The sequence below is a fragment of the Tenebrio molitor genome, chromosome 2, assembly GCF_963966145.1.
Source record: "Tenebrio molitor chromosome 2, icTenMoli1.1, whole genome shotgun sequence".
NCBI lineage: Eukaryota > Metazoa > Arthropoda > Insecta > Coleoptera > Tenebrionidae > Tenebrio > Tenebrio molitor.
This window is the reverse complement of record NC_091047.1, coordinates 3,440,428-3,464,571: the sequence shown is the minus strand read 5'-3', so window position 1 is coordinate 3,464,571 and position 24,144 is coordinate 3,440,428. Positions and strand designations below refer to the sequence as shown.

The 24,144-nt window shown below is 39.9% G+C and overlaps 2 protein-coding genes across 4 annotated transcripts; both read right to left on the bottom strand.

Moving 5' to 3' along the window:
- Nucleotides 1-159: 159 nt before the first annotated feature.
- On the bottom strand, nt 160-6,707 carry LOC138124342 (uncharacterized). 2 transcript variants are annotated; one of them, XM_069039372.1, is made up of 4 exons: nt 6,274-6,707; nt 5,081-5,398; nt 3,589-3,911; nt 160-2,249 (listed from the first exon to the last, which is right to left on the bottom strand). In XM_069039372.1, exons 2-4 carry the CDS (start codon nt 5,325-5,327, stop codon nt 1,785-1,787), a joined length of 1,035 nt encoding a protein of 344 aa, XP_068895473.1. In that variant the 5' UTR covers nt 5,328-5,398; nt 6,274-6,707; the 3' UTR covers nt 160-1,784. The 2 variants fall into 2 exon arrangements, with proteins under 2 accessions (XP_068895473.1, XP_068895472.1); XM_069039371.1 differs by lacking the exon at nt 6,274-6,707 and adding an exon at nt 5,498-6,036.
- A 208-nt stretch (nt 6,708-6,915) lies between these two features.
- LOC138124293 (nuclear receptor coactivator 6-like) lies at nt 6,916-24,005 on the bottom strand. 2 transcript variants are annotated; one of them, XM_069039290.1, is made up of 6 exons: nt 23,880-24,005; nt 23,563-23,791; nt 9,226-10,025; nt 8,394-9,173; nt 8,068-8,340; nt 6,916-7,893 (listed from the first exon to the last, which is right to left on the bottom strand). In XM_069039290.1, exons 1-6 carry the CDS (start codon nt 23,988-23,990, stop codon nt 7,402-7,404), a joined length of 2,685 nt encoding a protein of 894 aa, XP_068895391.1. In that variant the 5' UTR covers nt 23,991-24,005; the 3' UTR covers nt 6,916-7,401. The 2 variants fall into 2 exon arrangements, with proteins under 2 accessions (XP_068895391.1, XP_068895392.1); XM_069039291.1 differs by lacking the exons at nt 23,563-23,791; nt 23,880-24,005 and adding exons at nt 12,227-12,282; nt 12,470-12,665.
- Between the last annotated feature and the right edge of the window lie 139 nt (nt 24,006-24,144).

Below are 24,144 nucleotides of genomic sequence, written 5' to 3'. Positions count from 1 at the left end.
GTGACAAGTGACAGGTCGGAAGTTGCTGCTGTAACAGGAGCAGTAAAGATGAAAGTTAATTAAGTGTTGTTGGGTCAATATTAGCCGGTCGTGTGGCTGCAGAAGGGGCACGTGTCGGTTTGACATTCAACCTAAAATCGTCCGGTAATGAAAAGCAAATATTGCAGAATAATATATTTTGTAAGAATTAAGTAAACATAGCTATGCTCTATATTGAAACAATGAGAATTTAAGTACAGACTAGACAGAATCGATGCACAGCACCGTAACTAACAGCAGTCCATTACATGGGTACTTAACTACAAGCTATAACTATAATGTATGTACACATGTATTATATGAAAAAATGTTAAATATATTTGAGTTAATCGATTAACACCGGAGCTGTTGGCTCGATAAACAAATACAGTTTTAAAAATTCATGGTTAAATACATTAATTTGAGATTATTGCTAAATTATAGACGAGAAACCAGCGGAGAAATGATAAAAATGCAGCACATACACCAACGAAACGGCAAGGCAAAAAAAAATCATTAAAAACAGTTAATACTGCGAGAGAAAACAAATCCTTACGCGCCCCATATCAAGGACGACGATAACGTGCTCATATAAGGAAAACAATTATACAAGACATTTAAATATTCAACATTGCTAAATTCATCACTGATTATGTTATTATGCATTCACAATACACGAATTCGATAAAACCTCGAAATGAAATATTCGCATTTAATAGCATATCGTATCACTTTAAATCGAATATATTGATCCACGTAGAAATCCGTTCTACTTCCAAGTAAAAAAGTTTCAATATTCTACTTACGATAGACACACATCGATTCGAAAAAGTGACAATTAAGGGAATGCCTCAACACACAGTTTAGCTGGGCGCTTATTGTCTGAATTTTTGTCAAAAAATCGAAAATTAGGCTCCGGATACGACTCTGATCGGGCGGTACCAATAACGTAAAAAAAAATAAATTCCACGATATACTTACACATAAAAACTCTTCGATTTCGGGAGTCGCAAAACGAAAACTTCACTTTCATAAACTTTTAAAGTTCAACTAGATCTATCAGTACCACCCGGATTCGACAAGTACTAGAAAAGATTCGAGAGATACTTCGAGGTCGCAAAAGTAGACTGTCTAGAAGAAATGAAGACACTCGTGGTGTGGAATGATTCAGTGTGTCTGGACCCGAGGAAACAAAATACTTGAAGGAATGAGAGAACGCATTATTGTGAACACGTGGTGGAAAAAGAAAGTACTAGTGATAAAGCTTGAAACAGTCAAAATGCACGACCTTGAAATATGGCCAAAATTGTCAGTACCGCACGGCAATATAGAGTACTATCGGTAGCCGCGCGCTACTGACAGTGTTTCAACATCGACGCATCGTTTTACTGGTCCTACTGTGTGGCCAGCAGTCTCGTCCGAGCTGAACTGTGTGATTACCTCGTACATCATAGCAGTTTATTTCTTGTGTTTTTCTCGCGTTCAAAACGGCGACTTGTCGACTTAAACTATCTAAAAAAAATTATATCACAACTCATAAATTTTGGTATTTTGATCGCGATGAGATGAACGAACGATTTGATTGATTCGCGCGGGTGCCGTTATTGTTCTGGTCACACTAAGGTACTTGATTTATGTGTATTGTTTTAGGGGTGCGTGTGTGTGGAAGAATTAAAGTGCTATGAACGCGTGTCCGCGCGCGTCTCTTCTTGCACGAACCTGTGTCAGAGTGAGTGGAGGAATGTACGACGACCGAACAACGACATTCACGTCAGCTGCGACTTTCGACAGTTACACAGCCATTTGATGATGCGGGCGTTGCGTTCGACGATCGAAGGCGGCTCGCTAGGTCTGAACGCCGACGGGCAGTAGTCGACGTTGTCTAGGGGTCTACTCGAATCTACCGTGGATACGTCGGAGAAGAACACGGGACTATCGGACGACCTACTGTTACTCAGCATCTCCTCGTAGCTGTCGCTGGTCAGGCCGAGGTGCTCGAAGAACTGCTCCAGGTGGCTGGTCGGCGGCTCGGGGGGCCGCCAGTACCTGTCGCTGATGTCCGACTTGGAGCGCAGGATCGGCCTGTCCCGCTTGTACCGGAGGCATTTCTGGCGCTTGAAGGTCGAGGGCGGCGGGTAGGCTTGGCGGGCGCGGCAGTCCGGCTCCTGGCAGCAAAAATACGAACTGCCACCGCTGTGCTGCGTGCTCGAGCCGGAGTCGCGACGGGCATCCTGCAACAGACGATCCATCACTACAATCCAAAAAAAAAACCACCCTGGTCTTTATTCTCTACACAATTTAAGGATGTATCGGACGCACAATCTGCGACGCGACCACCTGAAATCCGAAATTCTTAAATATCTGCGGCCCACGTGCGACGAGCATAAACACTGCGTTATCATAATCGTTTCTTACATCGCAATTGGCTGTGAAATTTGCCACCTATAACGCATGACGTAACAATACCATCCTAAAGGTCAACTGATGTGATCACTTGGTTGCCTAAAAACAAGAGGCTTTTTTAACATAATGTAAATTAAAGTAAAAGAAAATTGACAAATAATTAAAATCCACACCAAATTTCGTCGGTCCAATTGGTAAAAATTTTATTGAAAATGATAAACACAAGAACATACCACAAAAACAAATATTTTCTCCAAAAAAAAAAAACGTTCTCTGCAACACTTTTCTTTTTTCCACCTATTTTCAATAATGTTTTGTCTGACTAATTTTGCGTAATTTCTTCCTGTTTAAACTGTTATGTGAACACTTCTTGTTCTTTAAATTATCCAAATATTTTAAATGTTTGATGTTGTGCTCTTGTCATTCCTTTAATCCTCAAGGACTTACTCACATTCTGGAAGCCTTCCAGTGCTTTTTCTTTTATTTGTACTTCCAGTCTGAACAAATCTGTTGATTACATCTTTAATATGAGCCACCAAAGTTGTTTTTTGGTTTAGAACATTGGGATATTTTGTAAGTTATTCATTCTTGTCTTCCAACACTGAATAAATCCACTCATAATTGTTAATATTTATTAATAATGTTTCCCACTCACTATAGGAATGTCCTGAACGAAAAACACCTTTCACTGCTCCAGCTAACTCAGAAAACCTTAACATTTTGAAAAATGAAAATAATGAAAACTCTAAAGTGACAATTGTGAGCTGTCAAATGTCAAATTTATAACAATAGTCGGTGTTGAGGTAAATTTTATAAGTAGGCTGGAATAATAATAGTCTGTCATTGCGTTACCATTACCAACCTAAGAACATCGAAAATCTCTGTACCTGTTCCCATTTTTAATAACAAATAAAAGGTAAATTAATGCCAAACAAAAAGAATATTGTGTGTAATACGTTGAAAAATGAGTGTTTAATAAATAACTATTGACTATTATATTTGACAAAATCGCGTTTTCCATAAGACCTCTCAAAATGAAAATTGCAATAACTCAACGGTTATTCGAATTCATTTGATTTTTTTCATCAATTTTGTACCATTTTTGGATAGATCCGATACATCCTTAAAAATTACTACGCATGTTACACCTCGTTAATCGTTCCTCACCTGTCGTGGCGGCGGCGCCGGCTCGCTCCTTTGCGTGTAGTGTCCGCTGCTCCCGCCACTGTCCCTATTGGAGAGGCTTTTGTTGCTACTCTTATTAGAACTAGGTTCGGCCCTGCAATGGAGATCTGGAAGGCTCTTGTGGCACCTTTGTGCGTATTCGGCTGGAGGACTCAGAGGTGCCATCTGTTCGACACTTAATTCCTCGGCGCTATCACAAACCAGCAACTGGCGCAGTTTGTTCTGCAGAAGATCGTTGCTGCCCAAATGAACAGAGCGGCGATGGGAAAGCGGGGGTAGAGATCGCGATGGGGAGACGGCCATGTCTGAAGAAAAAACATCTGTTAAGAAACACCGAAGAAGTTTTCTTCTGGTTCAAATACGTCATCGCGGGTCTTAGCCGTCACCAAAACGATTGGTTAAAGATAAAATGAAGACGTCCGCTTGTAAAAGACGATGAGGAAAAGAAAGTAAATTATCTGTGAAATAAATTGTACAAAAAAGGTCAAAAGGCGACGAGGAAATATATGTAATTTGACAGTTATATAGTTGTATGGATCAATCTACAACTCCACTTTTATTTTTCTAGCCCACTTGGCTCCCAAATTTTCTTATACATGTGGAATTATGTTTATCGCTTGGGGTTTAGAGCTCATGGTACAGAAACCTTGTTAAGGTTTTAAATTAAATAAACACAACAACGATAATAATATACTGTACTCATATACCGTGTCAAGAATAATGACCCAAATTTTAATAAACAAAACCCAAAGTTTATGGTCTGTTAAACCCGTTGAAAAGATAAAAAGTGACACTTGCTGATAACGACTATTTTTACGGAAAATCTTTAACCAAGGTTATCAGGCCAGTCGGACATTATAAAGTACTATTGTTATCACTTCACAAAAAATATTTAGGGGGAAAAAGTCGTCAAAAAATTTGAGAAAGTGATTCTTTTTTAATCTGTTACTTAACAAGGGTCAGTGATGTACATGGAAAGTCGGAGTTATAGAAAAATGCAAAAATTCACTTTCAAATAGTTTCACAGGCGTCGATAGGATTTCAGTAAAGAAAAATACAATCATGGAGCATATCTCAAAATGAAAACGTGAAGTTTTCTTTCAGAAAATTTTAAATCCTTCAAACATAATATTGGGAAATTTTAAAGTTCCTCCAAATACACAACATTAATCCACTCCTTTTTTTTTGTTAGATAATGAAAACAAATTACACGTGAAGTTACGTTTTGTTTAATGCAATGATTCTTTTTTAAATCTCTATTTAGAAAGAGTACCAGACACGTGTAAGTATTTTTAAAGTGCTGACATTTAAATACCACCCAAAACACGTCACATGCTGATCTAAACAATTCCCTTAGGAGCTTTTCAGATTTGTAGAAATATTTTGTAGTTTTTGAAAATGCAGTGGTGGCGCTCGGTATGCTACTGGTATTGGTTTTTTGTGTCAGGATAAAGTGTAGGATGGCGGGACTTACATTGGGGCAGAGTGGTGGGCCTGTAGTTGGTGCCGTGTCCGGCCACGTTGACCGACTTGCTGCGATTGTAGCCCCCGTAGCCGGTTCCCGGGTTGGAAAGGCGCGTCGGTATAGCCTGTGTGGTGTCCCTAACTATTTCAGACTTGACATAAAAAGGCTTGCTCTCGGCTAGGAGTTCGACGGCGGATTTGCGCTTTGACCGCATACTCTGCGACTTGGTGAGAGTCGGGTACATCATTGTAGCCATTGTAGTTGAGGGGGCAGTGGACCGTTCGGAGTGGTGTGCGTGAACCCAAGCTACATCTTACACTAGTCCGCCTACAAACAGCACCGAATCACACAGGGGCGGGCAAAAAAATCAAAACATAAATATTTTGAAACTGCCAAGTCGGCAACCGAGCCCGAGCCAACACTTACGAAACGGTGCGACGAGCATGCCCACGTCGCACGTACCGCAGTTGTCCCACGTCCCATTTATCACATATTTTGATTTAGAAGTTTTCATTTAATTTATAAATTGCACCACTGACCGACTGCTAGGAGCCATTTCTCGGGCCACAGCTGATTGCGTGTCGCACATGCGCGCAAGCCCCATTTCAAATTCAAAAGCTGGCCCCGATTTTGTTTATTTACGGAGCCGACTTCCGGGCGGACTTGCGGGACAGGGGCCCCGCGCGCCCTTGTTAAAAAACTACTTGCACGACGAGACGATATCGGCTGAAAGACACGGTTATTGTGATGTCCGCGAAACGATAAGGACGAATTGTTTTTCAACAATGAAGAGAGGACGGTGACAGCCCCACAATGCCCATTGTTGCAAGCGAAAAGCGAGGGTGTCACATACAATGTCAAATTTTACGTGTTACCACCCACAAAACAAAAAAATCTAAATCACAGTAATCACACTTCCGATCTCATTTTTACAAAAAATTCGCAATCCAACCGTCTCTATTTATTAATCGCAAAAGCTTAACACCCTGTGTAATAACACACAACATAAATTTACACGTAAAGCTAAAAAATACCACTCACCTACTTGAAATATACACAGTGACTCAACTAAATGTCTCAAGCACCAAGTATTTTTTTTTTTTTTATAAAAACACTACCCTTTACCAATTTTACTTCGCACTGAACGCATGTGACCGTCTTAACTTAACTTTCATATTAAATTAATTTTAAATAAACTCTACCGAAATCTAGAGGTGTTCTTCATAAATATATGTTTTGTTTCATTTTTGTTCTTAATTGGCTTGTTTAGACCTCCTCGTTACTTCCTTTGTTCCACTCTGTTTACTGCTGTGTCAACAATACATTAATGCAAACACGCTTCTTTCATTTATGAATATTGTAACATCCTGAAAGCACTGTTAAGTCGAGTATCAAGTTAAAAACCTAGAGCAAAGTACAATAGACTAAAATATTCATTCAGTCAATAATAAGTTTGTTTCAACGTAACGTAAACGACAAATAACAGAGCTTTGTGACTTACTTTCCTGAAAAATTGTTCTTTGTTGAATTAATAAATACCGATGCGACTACTTGTGATTAAAATTATGACTCGAGCAACATACCCTTGTCAATAATAATTTGTTATGTATACGACGCTGACCTTGTCGTGATGAAAAGACGAGTTTACTTAAATAATTCATGTCGGGATCAGGACTAGGGATAGTACAATACCATTAGTAGACGGTAAAAAGCAACACAAAAAGATGTAGTGATAACGGTAGACTCTTACTAACTGAAAAACAAAAATAAAAACTGCTACAAATACAAGTTTTATCGATAATACAGGTAGAGGTAAGAAGCGAGATGTTTGAATGAAACACCTGTTTAGAAAATAATGTTTATGTTATCACAAAATGTAGTTTAATTTATACAAAAAATACACACATTTAGCCCTTCTGCTAAATTTGGAAATTTTTGATAAAATAAAATAAACTCTTCAGTTACCTAACCAGATAATAATTTCAACAACTAAAACTGCAATAATTTAACAAAAGAGCTAGGTACATACAAATTGCACACGTCACTAACTCAACTAATCAGTCTATTCAAATAATTACGTGTAGGTATACAAGATCTCTGTTTAAAGCAAACGATTTGAGACTATTTGTAAGGTTAGAGTCTTATTTAGTCGGTCAACCCTCGCTTAAGAAAATACTACATGCGCGAAAAGAGCGCTTTCGCTTTTGCATCAACTAAACCTGAAAATTCGAAAGTTCCTTAAAAATAGACAAAATTGTAATATACAATCAAAATACAACCATATTGTTACAATATGAACTCTGCTATGTACACGTGTTCACAGAACACACTTACTTATTTTGATGATTCACCTGTTTGTTGGCATTCTGAGTGCCGTTCACAGTGTTGGTCTTGGGGATCGTCCTCACGGGTCCCAGCGTGAGCATGGTGGTGGCACCGATCGCCGCCACGTTGCCCGGATTCCGTCCGTTGATGATCGGCAGGGCGAACATGCCGTCGGGCCCCGACGAGGGCAGAGGTATGTAGTTGTAGATCCCCAAGTTGCTGAGCTTCTGGAAGATGCCGGGTTGCTTCAGGTTGATGAGCGGGACGCCGATCTCGCACATCCCGCTGCTGGTCTTGTGGTAATTTTGGCGGTGCTTGCTGAGACCCATCGCGTTGGGGTACTGCGCGGGGCACAGGTCGCACTTGAAGGGCAGACCCGGCCTCTGGTTGGGCTTCTGCTGGGGGTTCGCCGTTTTCATGGGCTGGGAGACTGGGGAAGTGTCGTCGGTCAGGTCGACGGTAGGAAGATGAGATTCTTGGCCGGACGCGTTCGTCGGCTGAAAGAAACCATCCTAAACTCAAACCACCGCACGACTATTCTGTTCTATTAAAAATGTTACTTTTGAAAACGATCGAAGCCGCCATTTATGATGAAACGTCATGCGCGAATTACATGCAGTGCGACTCTAGATTTGGCCGGTGAAATTCAATAAAATGGCGGACGTTCTCACCTTGTTTGGGGTTTTCGCTGAAGGGATAATACTGACAGCTGCGTTCAGATTGAGCTGCGCCGGTATCGCCGAGGGACTCTTCTGGGAGTCGATCTTGTCCTTGGGCTTGGGAGTTGCCGTCACTGTTATACCCCGAGTTGCCAAAATGTTGGCAACAGCTTTAGCGTCGGATTTCTTTGGACTTTGAGGCCTCGGCTGGGGATTCCGCACCGACAGAGTGATAGAATCGGACAGATGCATAACGCTGCTTTCCGACGGCTCCGCCGTTCCACCCTGTACAAAATTGTGACCAACCTAACCAAAAAAAATCTAGATAGGTAACGAACCTGTACGCTCTGTATTTGTGGCAACCCTCCGTCGGTATTCTTCGGTTGCATGCAAATAACTTGACAGTCTTCGTCGTCTTTGTCCGGCGTCAAAACGTCAAATCGCTTCTTCTTGGCTTGGAGGGCTTGGATTTGTTCTGGCGTTCTCTTCACTGCTTGTTGCCTGATTTGTCCGTTTTGATTCATCGGCATGCGGGGTCGTATGCTGCGGACTGCGGTCATGCCGCCCCCTCTGGGTCGTACCATTGGCGCCCTCTGTCTGGCCATGGGTTGGCGCTGGTTGTTCATGGGCTGTCTAGGATTGACAGGCATCCTTTGCGGGGGCATCTGTCGCGGTGGGGGTTGCTGTCTGGGCGCCAACTGACGGTACGGCTGATTTTGCTGCATGTTCTGGGCTTGGGACGATGGGGGTTGGCCCATGGGAGGTTGACCCATCGGAGGTTGTCCGAGTTGAGGCATTTGGGACTGTGGAGGCGGAGGAGGCATGTGTTGAGGGTAGCCAGTAGCGGGAGGATAGTACAGGGGATTGGGAGGTTGGTACGGTTGGTACGGCTGGTGGTACATCGGTTGGGGAGGATGATGGTACATGGGTGGAGGTTGGTACGGCGGTGGAGGTGGAGGAGCTTGCGGGAATTGTTGGATGTTTATTAAGACGTTCTGTTGGTGCATACCGTTGCCGGAGGGTTGCAGTCTAGAGACCTGTTGCGCCAGAGCTTCCATCGGCAGTCCGGTGAGACTGCTCAAGGCGTTCTGGTTGGCTTGATTCTGATTATAGAGTTGCTGCAAGAATTGTAAGTCAGCAATGAAAAAAACACGTGGAAGAGGAACTCACCAAAGCATTTCTGTTCCTTTCGTCCAGCCGATCCAGAGGGATAAACTCGCTGTCGCTGGTGGTAAATCCGAAATCCTTCGCCCTTTCGTTGTTGTTGAAAATGGAGAGAATGTCATCGTTTCCGGGAAGCTTCAAGGGGTCCTCCATGGACGTATTCCAGGAACCGGCCTTCTTCCCATTGGCCGCCACCTCCGCGTCCCCTTCGGGATTCTCATCGGTGATCTCCGTAATCGTCAAGGGTTCCTTTAGCAAACCCGTCGTCTTGATCCTTATCTTGGGATAATCAGGCGACGGTTCCGGCGGCGGCGTCGGCTCCGCCCCTGGAATGCTCCCGCATTCGGAGCCATCGCCCCCAACTTCGTCGATTTTGGCACCGGTAAAGGAAGAGTCGCTGTTCGCCGGAGAGGGCGTCACGTTCACCTCGGCGAAATTCGGCGAGAAACTCACGTTGGCATCGTCCGCTTCTTGCTGTTCACCTTCTTCTTCGAGTTTGTCTTCTGGACCTTCGCCCTCTTGACTGTCACCCTTCTCCTCCTCTGCTTCCGCCAGATTGGCTGATGATTCTGAACAGGGAGGGGAGTTCTGACCGGAACTTTGCGGCGAGTTCACTATCTCGAAGCTGTTCCCGGCTTTGTTCTTCAGCGTGATCTTCAGGGGCGGGAGCTGGACGCGGGTCAGGCTCACCTGGGGCTGTTTTATGTGGTGGAACAGATGCTGGTACAAGTAGTGTTTACTTGTGAAGTTTATATTGCAGTCCCAGCATCGCAGCGGGTTTAAGTCGTCGCTATCGCCGAAATCCTCTGCAACGAACAGGGACCAGTTAGTAAACGGATCTTTCAAAAAATACTATTTTTTGACAGTTGATTGACACGACAGGTTGGCAACAATGCGTTCTGACTACGGAGAAAAACTAGAGAAAAAAGCCTCTTTTTTCAACTAAAATCAACTCAAAAAAGCTACATAAAGTGTGGTCAGTTATCTAAACCAGTTTTTACCATTGACACACAGATTACATTTAAATTACATACTAAAACAATTGATAAGTACCAAGTTAGTTTTGACAGTCTTATCACACTTTACAAAGTCCGCAGTAAAATTACACTCACGACCAGATATTTTACTAATCAATTTAATTACCTCGACACAACTATTAACCCCAACTACTACTATCAGGGTACTAATTTTAAAATTACTCTACGCATGACTTGAGATCACAGCGTGCCATGATTACAAGTCACATCTTTCAACATCACAACCAATGACGTAACAAAATGACAGATCCTCTAAATGACACACTTTGATTGAACATTATCTTATGATTTATCTTGCTCAAAAAGTGGGATTACTAAATAATCTGTCAACAATTTGTACACAATGTGATATCTGATGCAGTGTTGGTGTCTTTTAGTGACATAAAAACATACCTGTTTTTATATTTACCCAAAAAAGCAACCATCGAACTCACTACCAGTAGACTGCTGATAAGAGATGTATACGACAATATACAGTGTTGACTTAAAAATTTGCACCATATGTACAATTTTTTTTGTTCATTGGTTTAACAAAAACACAACACATCACAAGCTACCATGTGACTTTCGGTATACGTCAAATTTGACATCAAAAAAACTTCTAAAACGTGGTTTGAGTCAAATATATCGAAAAGTTACAGGAAACTGTTGGTTGCGAGGAGATTCTACGCCCATGTGTCAATTTTCAGAAAATTAGAAAAAAATTAAACACCAATATTAACAAAAAAAAAAAAAACAAAATTCCGCGCCAGTATTGCTGTATTTGACAACCGTCAAGTTTCTCTATTAGAGATTGGTCAACTTTCTTTGACAACAACAATAATGCTAGTGCTGCCAACTGAACCATGACAGACATGGCTTCTCGGTTTATTTACTTTTTTAGATCGCATGGTACATACATATATTTGATACAAATGTGATTTTCGATTTTTTTTAAATATCAAATTTGAGGTAGACCGGAAGTCACGTGATAACTCTTGTCAGTGACATTTTTAGTCTTCAGACCAGTAGAGATGGTTTCCGAAATATGTAACACTTTTCCAAATCGATGTGGTGCGAACTTCTTGGTAAACACTGTATACAGCATAAATTGCTTTGTCACAAGATATACGAGGTGTCTTTTTAATTTTGAACTATAAATATGTAGATTAAAAAGTAAAATAGTAATAGAACAAAGAAATTAATATTTAACATGGCTGTCATCATTTATTTTATTGCTCTTTTATTCTTATCTTTTTCCTTGAGTTGCCGAATGTAAAAATATACAGAGTGTTCACCTTGCAAATTAAAAAATCTGGTTCGCCGAGTATAAAATAGTAGAGAATGAAATTATGATATCTAGTTGAAAAATGTCAACAAAAGCGGCTAAGGTCAAAAAGTGTCAACTAAGAATTAATTCGATGATTAAAGTCGTGCGTCACTAGTGGAACAAACTAGACTAAAATAACCTTAATCTAGATCGAGAAGCAGAAAGACAATTGAATTTGAAACAGTTTTGTCAAACAAATGTCAGGTTGACAGTTAACAGACATACCTAATGACACAGAGTTTGATATCGGAAACGTGTTTGAATCACAAGATATTATAATACAAGTAGCGAAGATATGGTTATATCAAGTATAGTGTTTCAGTTCGTGATGTTTACGAGCACCACAAAGTTGAGAAAGATCAAGAGTGTTGAAAAGAAACGCGACGCCACCTCGAGCAGTCGGATCGCAACTGTCATTTCGTTGATCACAAACTCAGAGTTTATTCGTGGAAAAAGTTTCAGATTGGACGGCTTACGCACGAGAAATGTCATTTTCATTCCGTCTCTGTCAGAGCCGGATCGCATAAAAAGCGTGCGTGAAATGAAGTACATAATCGTCGTGCCGTCATAGCTTATGTCGGTTAGTGTACTGTACATGCAGGCGGGTTAAGCTAGAGGGGTGTATTTCATCTGTAAGAAGTGATAAAAAGCAGATATTTACCACCAGTCAAGGCCGCCGCCTCGCTCGAAACATCTCCGTCCGATTTCATTATTGGTCTGTAAAAAAAAAGAAAAGATCTAGTAGGCTCGCTGTCAATCGATCGTCGACATCGCTGTCATGTGTCATCGTCAACTCGACGTCAACCGACCGGTCAACTGTCAACGCGAAAGACGCACCAATCAAACGTAATGCTGCCGAAAACAAATGAATGCGCAAGTTTTAAGCTCGCCGCCTGATACTCACAAGCATTGTCGGCGAAAACGTGACGCATCCGATCACCTCTCAACTAGCGATGAACAACGCCACCCACGCCGAAATCCGACAGCACGACGGTCAAAAACAGAAGCAAAAGCGCGCGGATGCGTCACACCGGAGTGCGGCAAAGCACGGAGCGAGTGTGGAAGGAGCGGCCGAGAACACCGCCGTCCACGCGGGGCGACAACTTCAGGGGCGCGCGGGGAGCGGCCGATGGTTGTTCACCGCGAGAGTGGGGGGCGGCGCAAGCGGAGAACCACGGCAACCGTTCAAAACCACCGGAGTGGGGGGCGCGATAAGTGAAACTGCACGTGAAACTCTTCGGCTGGCGTGAAGCACGGCCGACCCCAGCGCGGCGGCCGCAGGAGGGACGGGGGGCGGGGGGAGAACGCTTCACAAACAATCCAAACGGAAATGAGATACCATCCGGGGGATTATCATGCTCCCAGCCTACCACTTAATTTATTCACGTTTGCGGATTGCGTTATCTCGCGGTACGTGAATCGCGAGTCGCGCCGGCCTTGGGCTATAATTAGATAACGTACCGCGATGTTCAGCTGTCGAAATAGCGCTTCAGCCAATCGGCTCGAGCGAAGCTTGGAAGTTGTTTTTTTTTTCGGTTGCGACACCACTGCTATTCTAGACACCGAACTTTGCACTAGAACCAGAACCGCGCGGGAGGGGTGCTAGAGGGCAATAACTCCTCCCCCACTTCACGTCTGGTGGACGTCTTACGTTTGCCGACACCGAGAAATCGAGAATACCATCCCTTCGTTGGGCCCCGATCAATTTTTAATTCGATTATTGACGCAGCTTTAATTGGGGATGGTGGCACCCGCTGCAAGATCAATACCGACCTTGAAGTTTTAAACTGTCGACGATCGAAGTCCACTCTTCTGGGAACGTTTTTTTTTCTCGTTGCGGATTGGATTGGAGGTTTTACCCAGATGAGAATGTGAAAGCAACATTATCATAATGATAGGTTGTACGTGAAGCATCGAACTGACATTGCTCATTACAATGACTGTACATTTAACCCGATTCGTTCTGTTCCACTGTGATTATGACTTGTTGTTTTAATTAGTTTCAACCGGTTGAAACTTGTTGGCACATTATCAAACGCAGCCAAAGCAAACAGAACCCGTAGAACTGGTACACCACAAAATGACAGCTGTTCGTTTTATTAGGGTGTGGCCAGGTGGTGAAAATTTAACACCGAACCCTCGCCGAAAAAACTCACTTCTCACTTGTTTAGGTGGAGTTTCACACAAAAAAAAATCAAAATATCATAACTGTACTGAGAACCATTCTGCAGTTTCACAACGTGACTCAGGTGGCGCAGCAAACACGGCGGGAATTTCAAATTAAAAAATTATTACTTGTATTTTGCAAATTAATTCTTGTGACAATCGATAATATCATGAACAATACTTAATAAAACAATAAAGTGTTTGCATTTTATGTAATGAAAAACAACATAATCAATTTTGACGCATTAAATTGGGGGATTAACCTCACATAATATTAACCAATTACATTAAAGAAACAAGATCACATGCACCAATAGAACGTTACAAATTATTCTTTGCAGTTGACAGCATAATCTACTTTAATTGGGATTATGTAAAATTCACAAAGGTTTCTTAAAGCTTTGAAGAAACGACGAAAAGGGTAAAATTATGGGTTGAACTTGCCTCAGGTAAAAAGTTTCAGACTTGGGATCATAAAAACTGTTTTTCGGGTTTATTGTTGGTCCCTTGAGAATTTTCGTTAAGCTTCAGGTAGTGTCCATAAGGTCAGACTACTTGAAATTCAGGTAACTTATGCAGTGGCGTGCAAGAAAGTGAGACTAAACAATGGGCGATTGTCTGTTTCTGTGCTTGAACGATTCAAACAAGATACTCGTAAGAAACATTTTCAGTTATTTGAAAAATCTTGGACTGCATCCGGAAAAACGTTTAATTCACTAATGATATTCACAAGGAATGTAAAACAAGATTCAACTTTAAAAAATGTTGAAATTAAACATAAAATTTCAAAATCTGGTAAATGTCAAAAAAATTAATTAACAACTAATGTCATACAACATGATGATGATAAATTATGATATTTACGACCGTTTTACAATGGAGCATTTTCCATTGTGTCAAATCATGTTTTGACGACTATTTTTTTTTTTGGTCGCGACAGTACTATTCCGGCCAAAAAATTTCGTCCACCCTTTTCCTGTCATTTCACAAAAATTGGATATAATTTAACCTTTATTATCATTATGATTGACGTTTGACGTTTTGACGACCATTTTTTTTTGGCGCGACAGTATTATTCCGGCCAAAAAATTTCGTCCACCCTTTTCCTGTCATTTCACAAAAATAGGATATAGTTTAACCTTTATTGTCATTATGATTGACGTTTGCAAATTAAAATTTGAAATTTATTACTGTCACCCATAAGAACATAGACACAATTTGATTGACACATATCAACATGTGAAGTGAGGTTATTAAAGGATGCTTTACAGTATACGTGAGTGAATTGACAGTTGTGGACGAAATTTTTTGTCCGCCATTGTACATTATAAGTTATAACGTCCGTTCAGACTTGTGCATTTTTTAACGTATATGTCTGGTTAAGGCATAGTTATTCTCGTTCAGAAGTAGGTATAATTGGAGGTTGTGAAAGTTAATCAGCGACAAACGTGTTCCAAACCACAGCCAACTCCAAACGTGCCAGTTTTTGAACTCCCGTTACTATAATGATATAAAAAATTGCAAAACAATATTTTGATGTTGTGAAAACATATCAATTCATCTCTGTATTTACGAACGGCGTTGACTCCTCTAGATTGAACGTGCTTTTCGAATGAGAAGTCCAAAATGTTTACTCGACTACCTTTTCCGATCTAGTGAATTTATCCAAAACTAGCAAAGTTCCAACAAGTGAACAAGGAAGTTTCGAACTGATCGCTTAACTGAAGCAAGCCACACTCTTTGATCCCCTTTTCGTGGTACACCCTAAACATACAGTGGATTTTTTCGATTATTTTGGAAGCTCCTTTGAAAACACGAGACTTGTTGAAGTGCTCCTTCGACTTCACATCAAGCGAAAGACTAAAGCAGACCAACTCTCGAAATACTCCTTTAGTTGCGGACTCTTCACTGTGAGCCCTAACCCCTCAACCCCAGCTCCAAAAGTCCAAAACACCACAGATCCGTTACTCCAATTCAACCAAACGCGGTCACCCCGAACGGAAGAGGAAGATCTGAGGTAAAAGCTCCGGCTGGATTTATTCTGTTGCAACAGTGGACGTTTGCTTTTGCTCCATGGTCCATGTTCGGACAGGGTAGAGGTTTCCCAGTTATTTTTTTGTTCATGGTGCACAGAAACGCGATAAACACGCACAGCACCAGGTGCACTGAGTACGGTGAGTCGGTGAGGGTTATTGTACAAGTTTTTAAAAGCTCCAAGAGCTCAAAGTTTGTGACAAAATTTGATTTGAAATAAAGTTGTGAAACATTATTATCATTCGAACAATGAAGTTAAGCAACGTCTGGCAGGTTCAGTGTTTGGATGGGTGGCCGTCGAGAACCGCGTTGCGTCGTACTTCAATTCTTGATAGCTTCATTACTTGATTTCAGTAATGTCCGTAATCTATAATGTAGGAATCAATTTTGATGGGCATGTCGTGCAGAAAGGGGCGTATAGCAATATAAATGATAATCTAAAAAATTGTGCTTTCAAAGGAATTATCATTATTGATAGAAATATCCGTAATGATAAATAAATCCGACCTCGATGCCGTGACCCCTTTATTATTTTATTATGTATAAACCATCAAGAAATTGCTTGGCCTGTCCAAAAGAAAATTCTAGCTGTTATAAATTGAAACACTTTTCTGGATTATTTTCCATATGCGCTCTAAAATTGTGAACCTTGCAAGTGACACTATCAGACATTTTTTAAACCTTGGCTGTGGTTATCAATATCGGAATTCCCGTAATTTATTAACCACTAAACAACATATTTAGTTGTTGTTGTTGTTCGTACGATTAGATAATGACTAGTAGTGAGTGTTATTAGAACCTGACGTTGAGTATAAATGTTTAACGAGTTGTCATTATATCTAGTGACTATTTAATTCATCTGTCACTGAATGTAACTCATGTCAACGGCGCTTTCGAATTCGACTCGTGCTAACGCACTCGTCAAATTCATATCCCAGCGCGGTTGACATTCGTAACACCACCACAAAAATAATCGGCATAACATTGACTACTCGTCGTATTACAACTGAATATTTTAGGCATTTCAAAAATACCAACAACAAGGTAGGCTAGGGTTTAAGAACCAAAGAACCAAATGAAATGTTTCCAGGGTGATTTGACGTTTCGTAGAAAAAGTATAGTATGCAAGTCGTTTATAAACCTTGTTGCATAATATGCTATTGTCACACACTAAAAAAAGAATGTAATAATTGCGTTTTAGTTGATTAGCTTGGAAGAAAAATACCGTTCAGTTATCGCTGAGAAAGTAATATTTTGCAAATTGCGCTTTAAGTTTAATATAATTACTTTTAAATGTTCTTTTAATTACAACTTGACTTGAGTTAGTTCGAAAGCAACTTAATTTGTAAGTTAAGTGTAGCTTCATAAATTATACGGCGGGTGTGTGATATCTTTGTCACACTCATCGTTTTTCCCATACAGAGAGACATGGAAAATTTTATGACTTGCAAGCAAAACAAAAACATAAAACTTCTATGGGATGTCTACATAAAGACCTAATCAAGAGTGCTTTGTCACGAAGTGTGTTTATTTCCCGTATGTTGCAGCTTGTTGCAGTTTTGTCAAGTTCACTTAAACCTCCAACGTGTGATTAAATGTCTTCCACATTGTACTGTTCTATTTTGGTTTATGGTTTAAGTCTGTGGTTTATTCGACTGAAAGGTATTTTTACGGTAGAAAGTTAATGGTTTGTCACCGAGGTAAATGTAACATATTATGCCGGACATACGTTCCTCCAAGCACTCCCGATCAGACCTGATTATAAGTATGTTCCTACACAATATTCCAAATTAATTTCTGACAAGTTTCCAACTTTACTGATGCGCGTGCGCCAAATTTGACAAATTTGCAACTCGTTCGGGATTTTCCGATGGAACAGCAAACTACCGAAGTAGACCGAACACAGTCGATTACGGAACGGATATTCGCGGTTCTTTTTTGGTTTTCAGTAGGTATTTCAATTTTCATTTGTAGGTTTTAGAAAACGTGTCCAAAACGTAACCTACATATCTTTATTCCAACAACCACAATATTCGCACAACACAACCACAAGACAACAATCAAAATATTGAGATGATTGAGGTTATATTTTGAGTATTTTGACAAGATAAAGGCAAGGGAAAGGTTGGGGAACGTACATACGCGTATGTCTCACTCACACACAAGAATGCGCATGCGTCGGATACAAAATTTCGGGATTTGTCAGAAACTTTTTCGACTAGTTATGAACTAGGTTGAAGTTTTGTTGGAACAAGGGATTTTTAATTCATGGATTTGTGCTGGAAGCTGTTGGAACGCTCAAAACTTCACTGCGCAGAATCCTGACAGTTGCGGATAGTTTCGGATTTCTGTAGGAACAAACTTATTATCAACCCTCAAATAGAATTTAAGAACTTTAGTTTAGTTGATTCAAATGATTTAAAGAAATCTTTTCAAAAACATTACTTTAATGGTCTAGTTTTTATTTTTGTCGAAGACTCAAACTAAGCGAATGAAAAATATGCAAAGTAGGCATAAAGATATCAACACAGACTTATTTCTAAAATTATATCCTAGAATATCATAACCTTTACCCTTTTGTCACAAACTTAATCAGGTTCTCGATACAAAGTTTATCAATCTTTTTTCCAAACGTTCTTCAGTTTCAAAAAAGTTGATCTAAACTGTTGCAATGCTGACCTTTTAAATTCAACTATCGGTTTATACTACTTGGGTTTTCTTCGGCGAACAAATTTTTAACAGATTTGCTAAACCGCAAAGATAATTTTTGAGTGAAAATGATAAAAAATGCACTGGAAAAAATTAAATGCATTTGGTTTTGTTGCTTTAAGAAAATGTAAATCCTTCATTTGGCCAAAAAGAAAAATATACACTCCAAAAGTTTACCTCACTGAACACGTTGAGTGTACAGTTGGCTTAAAAAAAAACGGGAAATGAAATTTGACCTAATGTGAATTGGAAACTTAATTTGTCAATTTATGTCAATTTGTGTCTGTTTGACAGTAGTATTTCTGACACATAAGTGCAGTTTTGTACCCTATATTCTAAAAGGCCGTTTCAAACTATAAAAATTTAATAAAATCTGACAGAACTTTTTCTGACAGTTCCCGTTTTTTTGAAGCCAACCGTAGGAATAAATTTCAGTTCAAACAAATTCTTTTTTCTATAGCAGATGTTAAAGTGTGCTTTTATTTATTCAAATCAAAAGGTCAAGTAGCATTTTAGCTACAAGGGTAGATAAAGTGCTACTTTAACAGCAAGTGTAGATAAAGTATTTTTTTTTAATTACCCTAACAATGCTCATACTACAGAGATTTTAAAATGTAATTTGTTTTTTTTTTTTATTATTCTAACAACGCTCACACAACGACTAATGAGATTTTAAAACCTGACACGGTTAGTAATGATTTAAAAACATTCTCGAAGATAAAATACAATTTTATCGTCTGGTATAGTAAATAACTATTTATTTTTGCTAAATAAAACATTACGAAACCACCATTTTGTAATATGTTAAAAAACATGATTTAGTTTTTTTTACAAATCTGATAGCATTTTAGTTTGTCATAGACAACTAAACGTCCAATTCTTTTTTATCACGTGGTCGAATAAAATACTCGTACAGATCTTAAAATGATTCACGTTTTATCTACTTGTGCATTTCTATTAACGAACAATATTGCACCAACGTTATTAAAAAATATCACCATAAACGAAATATCTATATCGGTTATCTTAACAAATACAATGTTATAACCTGCGTTCAGAAACGAATCCGTTTAAGAGTAACGCATGCATTTTTAAACGTATTGAATGACTCTTTCAGACAGTTGATGCTTGGTTCAAATGCATAAACTTAATTTTAGGTTATGTAGGTTAAGCTGCGACCAAACCGCAGCCAACTCTAAACGAGCCTCTCTTTTAACACCCGTTACTTTCCTGCATTACAGTCATATTTATGGACACATAAAAAATTGAAATTGTTACCGCAGGAGAATGGATATGACCCAAATTTAGATAAGATATCGACATATTCATCTAAAGATAGATTACATATCAATAAAACTGTAATGTGGCATAGCCATTCCAACATATTGATAACTTTATGGATATACAAATAAAACTCACGTAGGTGATTGTCATCATGCTGAAGGATTAGTGTCATTAAATAAAAGATTGTTTTTGTTAAAAAAAAAATTTCCGATTACCTACTTGATAATTGATCTACTCGAAAATAATACTTATTTGGATTTCTTTTGGAAAATCTGGAGAATTATCAAAATACATATATCAACTTCTACTAAAACGAGTGAAGTAGTCGAATGTAAATGTTATATTTTGAAATCAAAAGATTGTGCAAGAATGAACTGCTGGGCCAAAAATATAAAGCTGCTTTTGCTAGGCACAAGTCAAAAAAATCAATTTTGGAAAGTCAATAAAACATCTCTCGTTATCTTGGGCGAGAAGCATCACCATTCATTGTAACGCTAAGTAGGGTTATTTACTTAAGCAGTACTGTCTGTTACACAATAACAGGTCAATTATGTTATGTTTCCACGTTACGTCCTCCTACGCCACTGGCAACAAGTTGTGAGATTAGAGAACACAGTCTACGTGATATTGCCCACATATCCTTTGACATTGTTATCAACACAGCTGTGGATTTATGTTCAATTTGAATCAGTCATAAAACGGTGACGGTTATTTTTAACATGACAGGCGCAGCTGGATATTGCGTTTCCCCTCTGGATACCAAAATCGATGTCCCATCATGCAACGTGATAATACAATATCACCCGAGCTGTCAAACGCTGTCATTAAAACATCGCCCGGCACGCTGTATATTCGCGGAGGCAAAGTAACAGTCGCGGGTCCAGTTTTGATAAACGAGATAACAGAATTATGACCGTGCTGCGACGAAACGAGGTCGGCGAGTTGCCTGGGGCCTATAAAAAACAACTTTAAACGGCAACGCCGCACAATAAAACGAATCCAAGAGAAACGATAATGAATTGTCAAGAGTGGTGGCGTCTCTTTTGCACCAACGCGAAAAGCGCGCTCTTTCATTTTTATGACATGGAAAACAATATTGACTGTTTTGTAATCGGATGGCGTGATTTCCAGGGAAGATGATGAAAAATCCCTGGATCTTAACGTGAAGCTGGAGCTGCGGTTCTATTGGTGGGACCAGATATTGATCAAAACTTTTACCCAATGCCAACTTGGGCACTCGGCTGTCATTTGGAAGCTTGACAGTTGATTAATCAATTGCGCAATTCGACAGTTGACGATCTAAAGAAAAAAGAACGAAACTGAAGAATTCCATCTGGCTATTTCGAGTCGTGGAACATGCCAACCTCACTCCCCCACGCGCAGTGGACCCGTCCTCATAATTTATTCTATGTTGTGCCGAGTTCCACATTCCACCGATGATGCCTCCCTCCCCCCCATCCAGACCATAACTCCTCCCCTCCCGCGACCACAGCTGTAGAACCATTTAAAAATAAATATTTAGATAACTCCGAAAAATGACGCGATTTTCTAAAACGGAAAGAGAAAACGCCACGAATAATGTAACGAGTGGGCGTCGCCGGTACTCGTTGCCGATGTTGTTTTGTTCGGCTGCAGCGGGCGCGACAGAGATGGCGATCGGGTTGTGAAACACGTTGCCATGACAACGGCGATCGTCGTTGCACGTCATGGCCATATTACCAAGTTCTTTGTTCGGCCGAAGTGGTTAATAGTTTGCCATAAAATACCATTTCGAGATGCGCGCTTGTTTATGGGTCGTACTCCGCGGCAACTTGACTCAAAGGACGGGCGAGTATTGCCCCTGGCGGCGAACGAGCTTTGACTGCGTCGCGTGGGCTAATGAATTATTGATCGGTTTGGGTGGAACGAGTTAAAATGGGCTGCTGCTTAGTTAATTAGTTGAACCGGATTTAATTAGACTTGATCATAACCGTTTTCTTGATCGTCAAGGTCGACGCGTTTTTGCTTTAGAAAGTATTGATTCGCGGTCGGGTTGGCGTTTTCTTTTTCTTGCCGACTGTGCGACCGTTTTATTTTGGATTTGAGTTTTGGATCATTTCCAAGGTTCTCGCCGCTGATCCTTGCGATTATTCGACGGTTCGGCCTGATGAAATGATCCGACAATTTGCAAACCGTGCACGCCTGGGTAACCTCCAATTCATCGATTTTATGACGCACTAGCTAAGTTATTATAACTGAAACGACTAACTGGTTTGCTGTTTGGAATGTGCAAGAGTGTGGGTCGACCCCCAATTGAGGCGCGTTTTTGAACAGCTACAATCCAAACAATATTTGACAAAACTTTCTAAAATTCACAAACTAACGCAATCTTTAGAAATCCACACGGTACGTACGTTTATTTCCACTTGGCACATTTACATAACGAATTGAAACTTTCCACTCTTACTCAAGTGAAACATACGCCTCTTCAAAATAACTGGACAAACATCTTTTGCTGTGTCTCTCATTTATCAACCATTTACTGGATCTTAATATAATTTAACTTGAGATAATACTAAAATCAGAAATAACACTGTACGTGGAGTTTTACCACCATAAATTAAAAAATGAAGGTAAGGGGTTTCCAAGACAATAAACAATGTCTTGGTGTGACGCACCTCATGTTAATGAGGAACTATTATTTAAAATACAAAGAAAGTCCTAATCAAAATAACCAACCAACCAAATAACCAGAAAGGAACGGAATTGAAACTAGTTCTTTAACAAAAGGTTTTTGGTTAAATTGTGTCTGAATTTAACAATTTTTCATGAAAAGATTCAAAGTAGGTATATATCTGCTTCGTTCTAATTTTTTTCCAACTTTCACCAAAATAGAAAGTCACAAATGAAGTCACCTGAATTCAGTTAAACGGCTTTTGTGAAGCATCGGGTTTCTTCCATTGGAAGCTTGTTTCGTATTACCAAATACATACTAGATTCTAGAATGCAGTTTAATAAGTGAAGGAACATAACCACCGTTCACCTTGTTTTGGCATAATGAGAGGCCATGATTTATTTTTTTAACGTTGGACACAGTGTTTGATTTCAGTCACTAAAGTGACTGACCTGACCTGACCTGACCTGACATGTGGACCTATCAAAACGAATGAATTTCCAGCGATGTATTGATGTATTCTTCTATTGTAAACTAGTAAAACTGACAACAATGCACTAGACATTGACGCTATTTATAACCTCAAATTTACAAAAACATAACCTAATTCAACAGACAGCTTCACTACCAAATTAAATGCAAATTTTCCATGGCCTCCCATTATGCAAAAACAACGTGAATGCATTTTGCAGCTACTTTCAATCACCTTATAAGATAAATAAAAAAAGAAAAATTAGAAAGACTGAGTAATGATTTATGACAAGCAGGTCTGCCCGTTATGGATCACCTTTTTTGAGACTTATTCCGTGTGGAGCTGATTCTTAGAAAAAAAAAACCAACTTGAGTTTTGCTATTCGTCGCTTATAGAGTAAGTCCTGCCTGAGATATGACATTTGGTGGGGGAAATCTGCGCGGACAAAATATTCCAGTGGCGTGGCAAAACCGGTCACAGCAGAGAGCATCGGTCACAGTAACAATCAGCTTATTTTTAATCTGTTGAACACACCTATTTTACAAAAGATTCTTACTACCAAAAAAATCTAGGGAGAAGCATGAATGCTTCTTTTTGACACATTTTGAGAACTGTCAACCTGACATTTATTTCGGAAAACAATGTTTCTTTTCAAAAGTACCATATTGTATCGACATACCGGAAACGCCAAATCCTCCTTCCTTGATCCTCGAACGAATTGTATCTAAGCAGCACTTCAACTGCAGTTCCTCCCGTATTTGTGCAGCAGTTCGCAACCTATTTTCGCTAATTTTTGTCAAAATAGCAGCATCTTCGCGAGCCGTCGTCGCTCTCCTCTTTCGCACAGATTTCAAATTCTCGACGCCATATTGCTCTATCCTCTTTATCCAACGTTCCACCTGAATTTTCTGTTAACCGAAACAACAACAAAGTATACACTTTTCTTGTGATAAAAATGACAATATAAATAATAGCCCTATGGAAAAAAATACTCACGGATAAACCAACAACTCTTGCAATTTCTGGAATTGAGTGCACCCCCCTCATGTCGGCAATCATGATTCTTACTTTCATGGGGCAATCTCTTTGTCCTAAGCGCCTCGGCATTGTGGAAAAATAATCAACTGAAAGCACCGTAGCTTCTAATGTCACAGCGGTTGAAAGAAAAGAAAGTTTACATGTTTCGCTCCCTTGCAAGGATGGCGGGGTGCTGTGGTTGGATGAAAAAGAATAAAGGACTACTTCTCCGGGGACGGGAGGG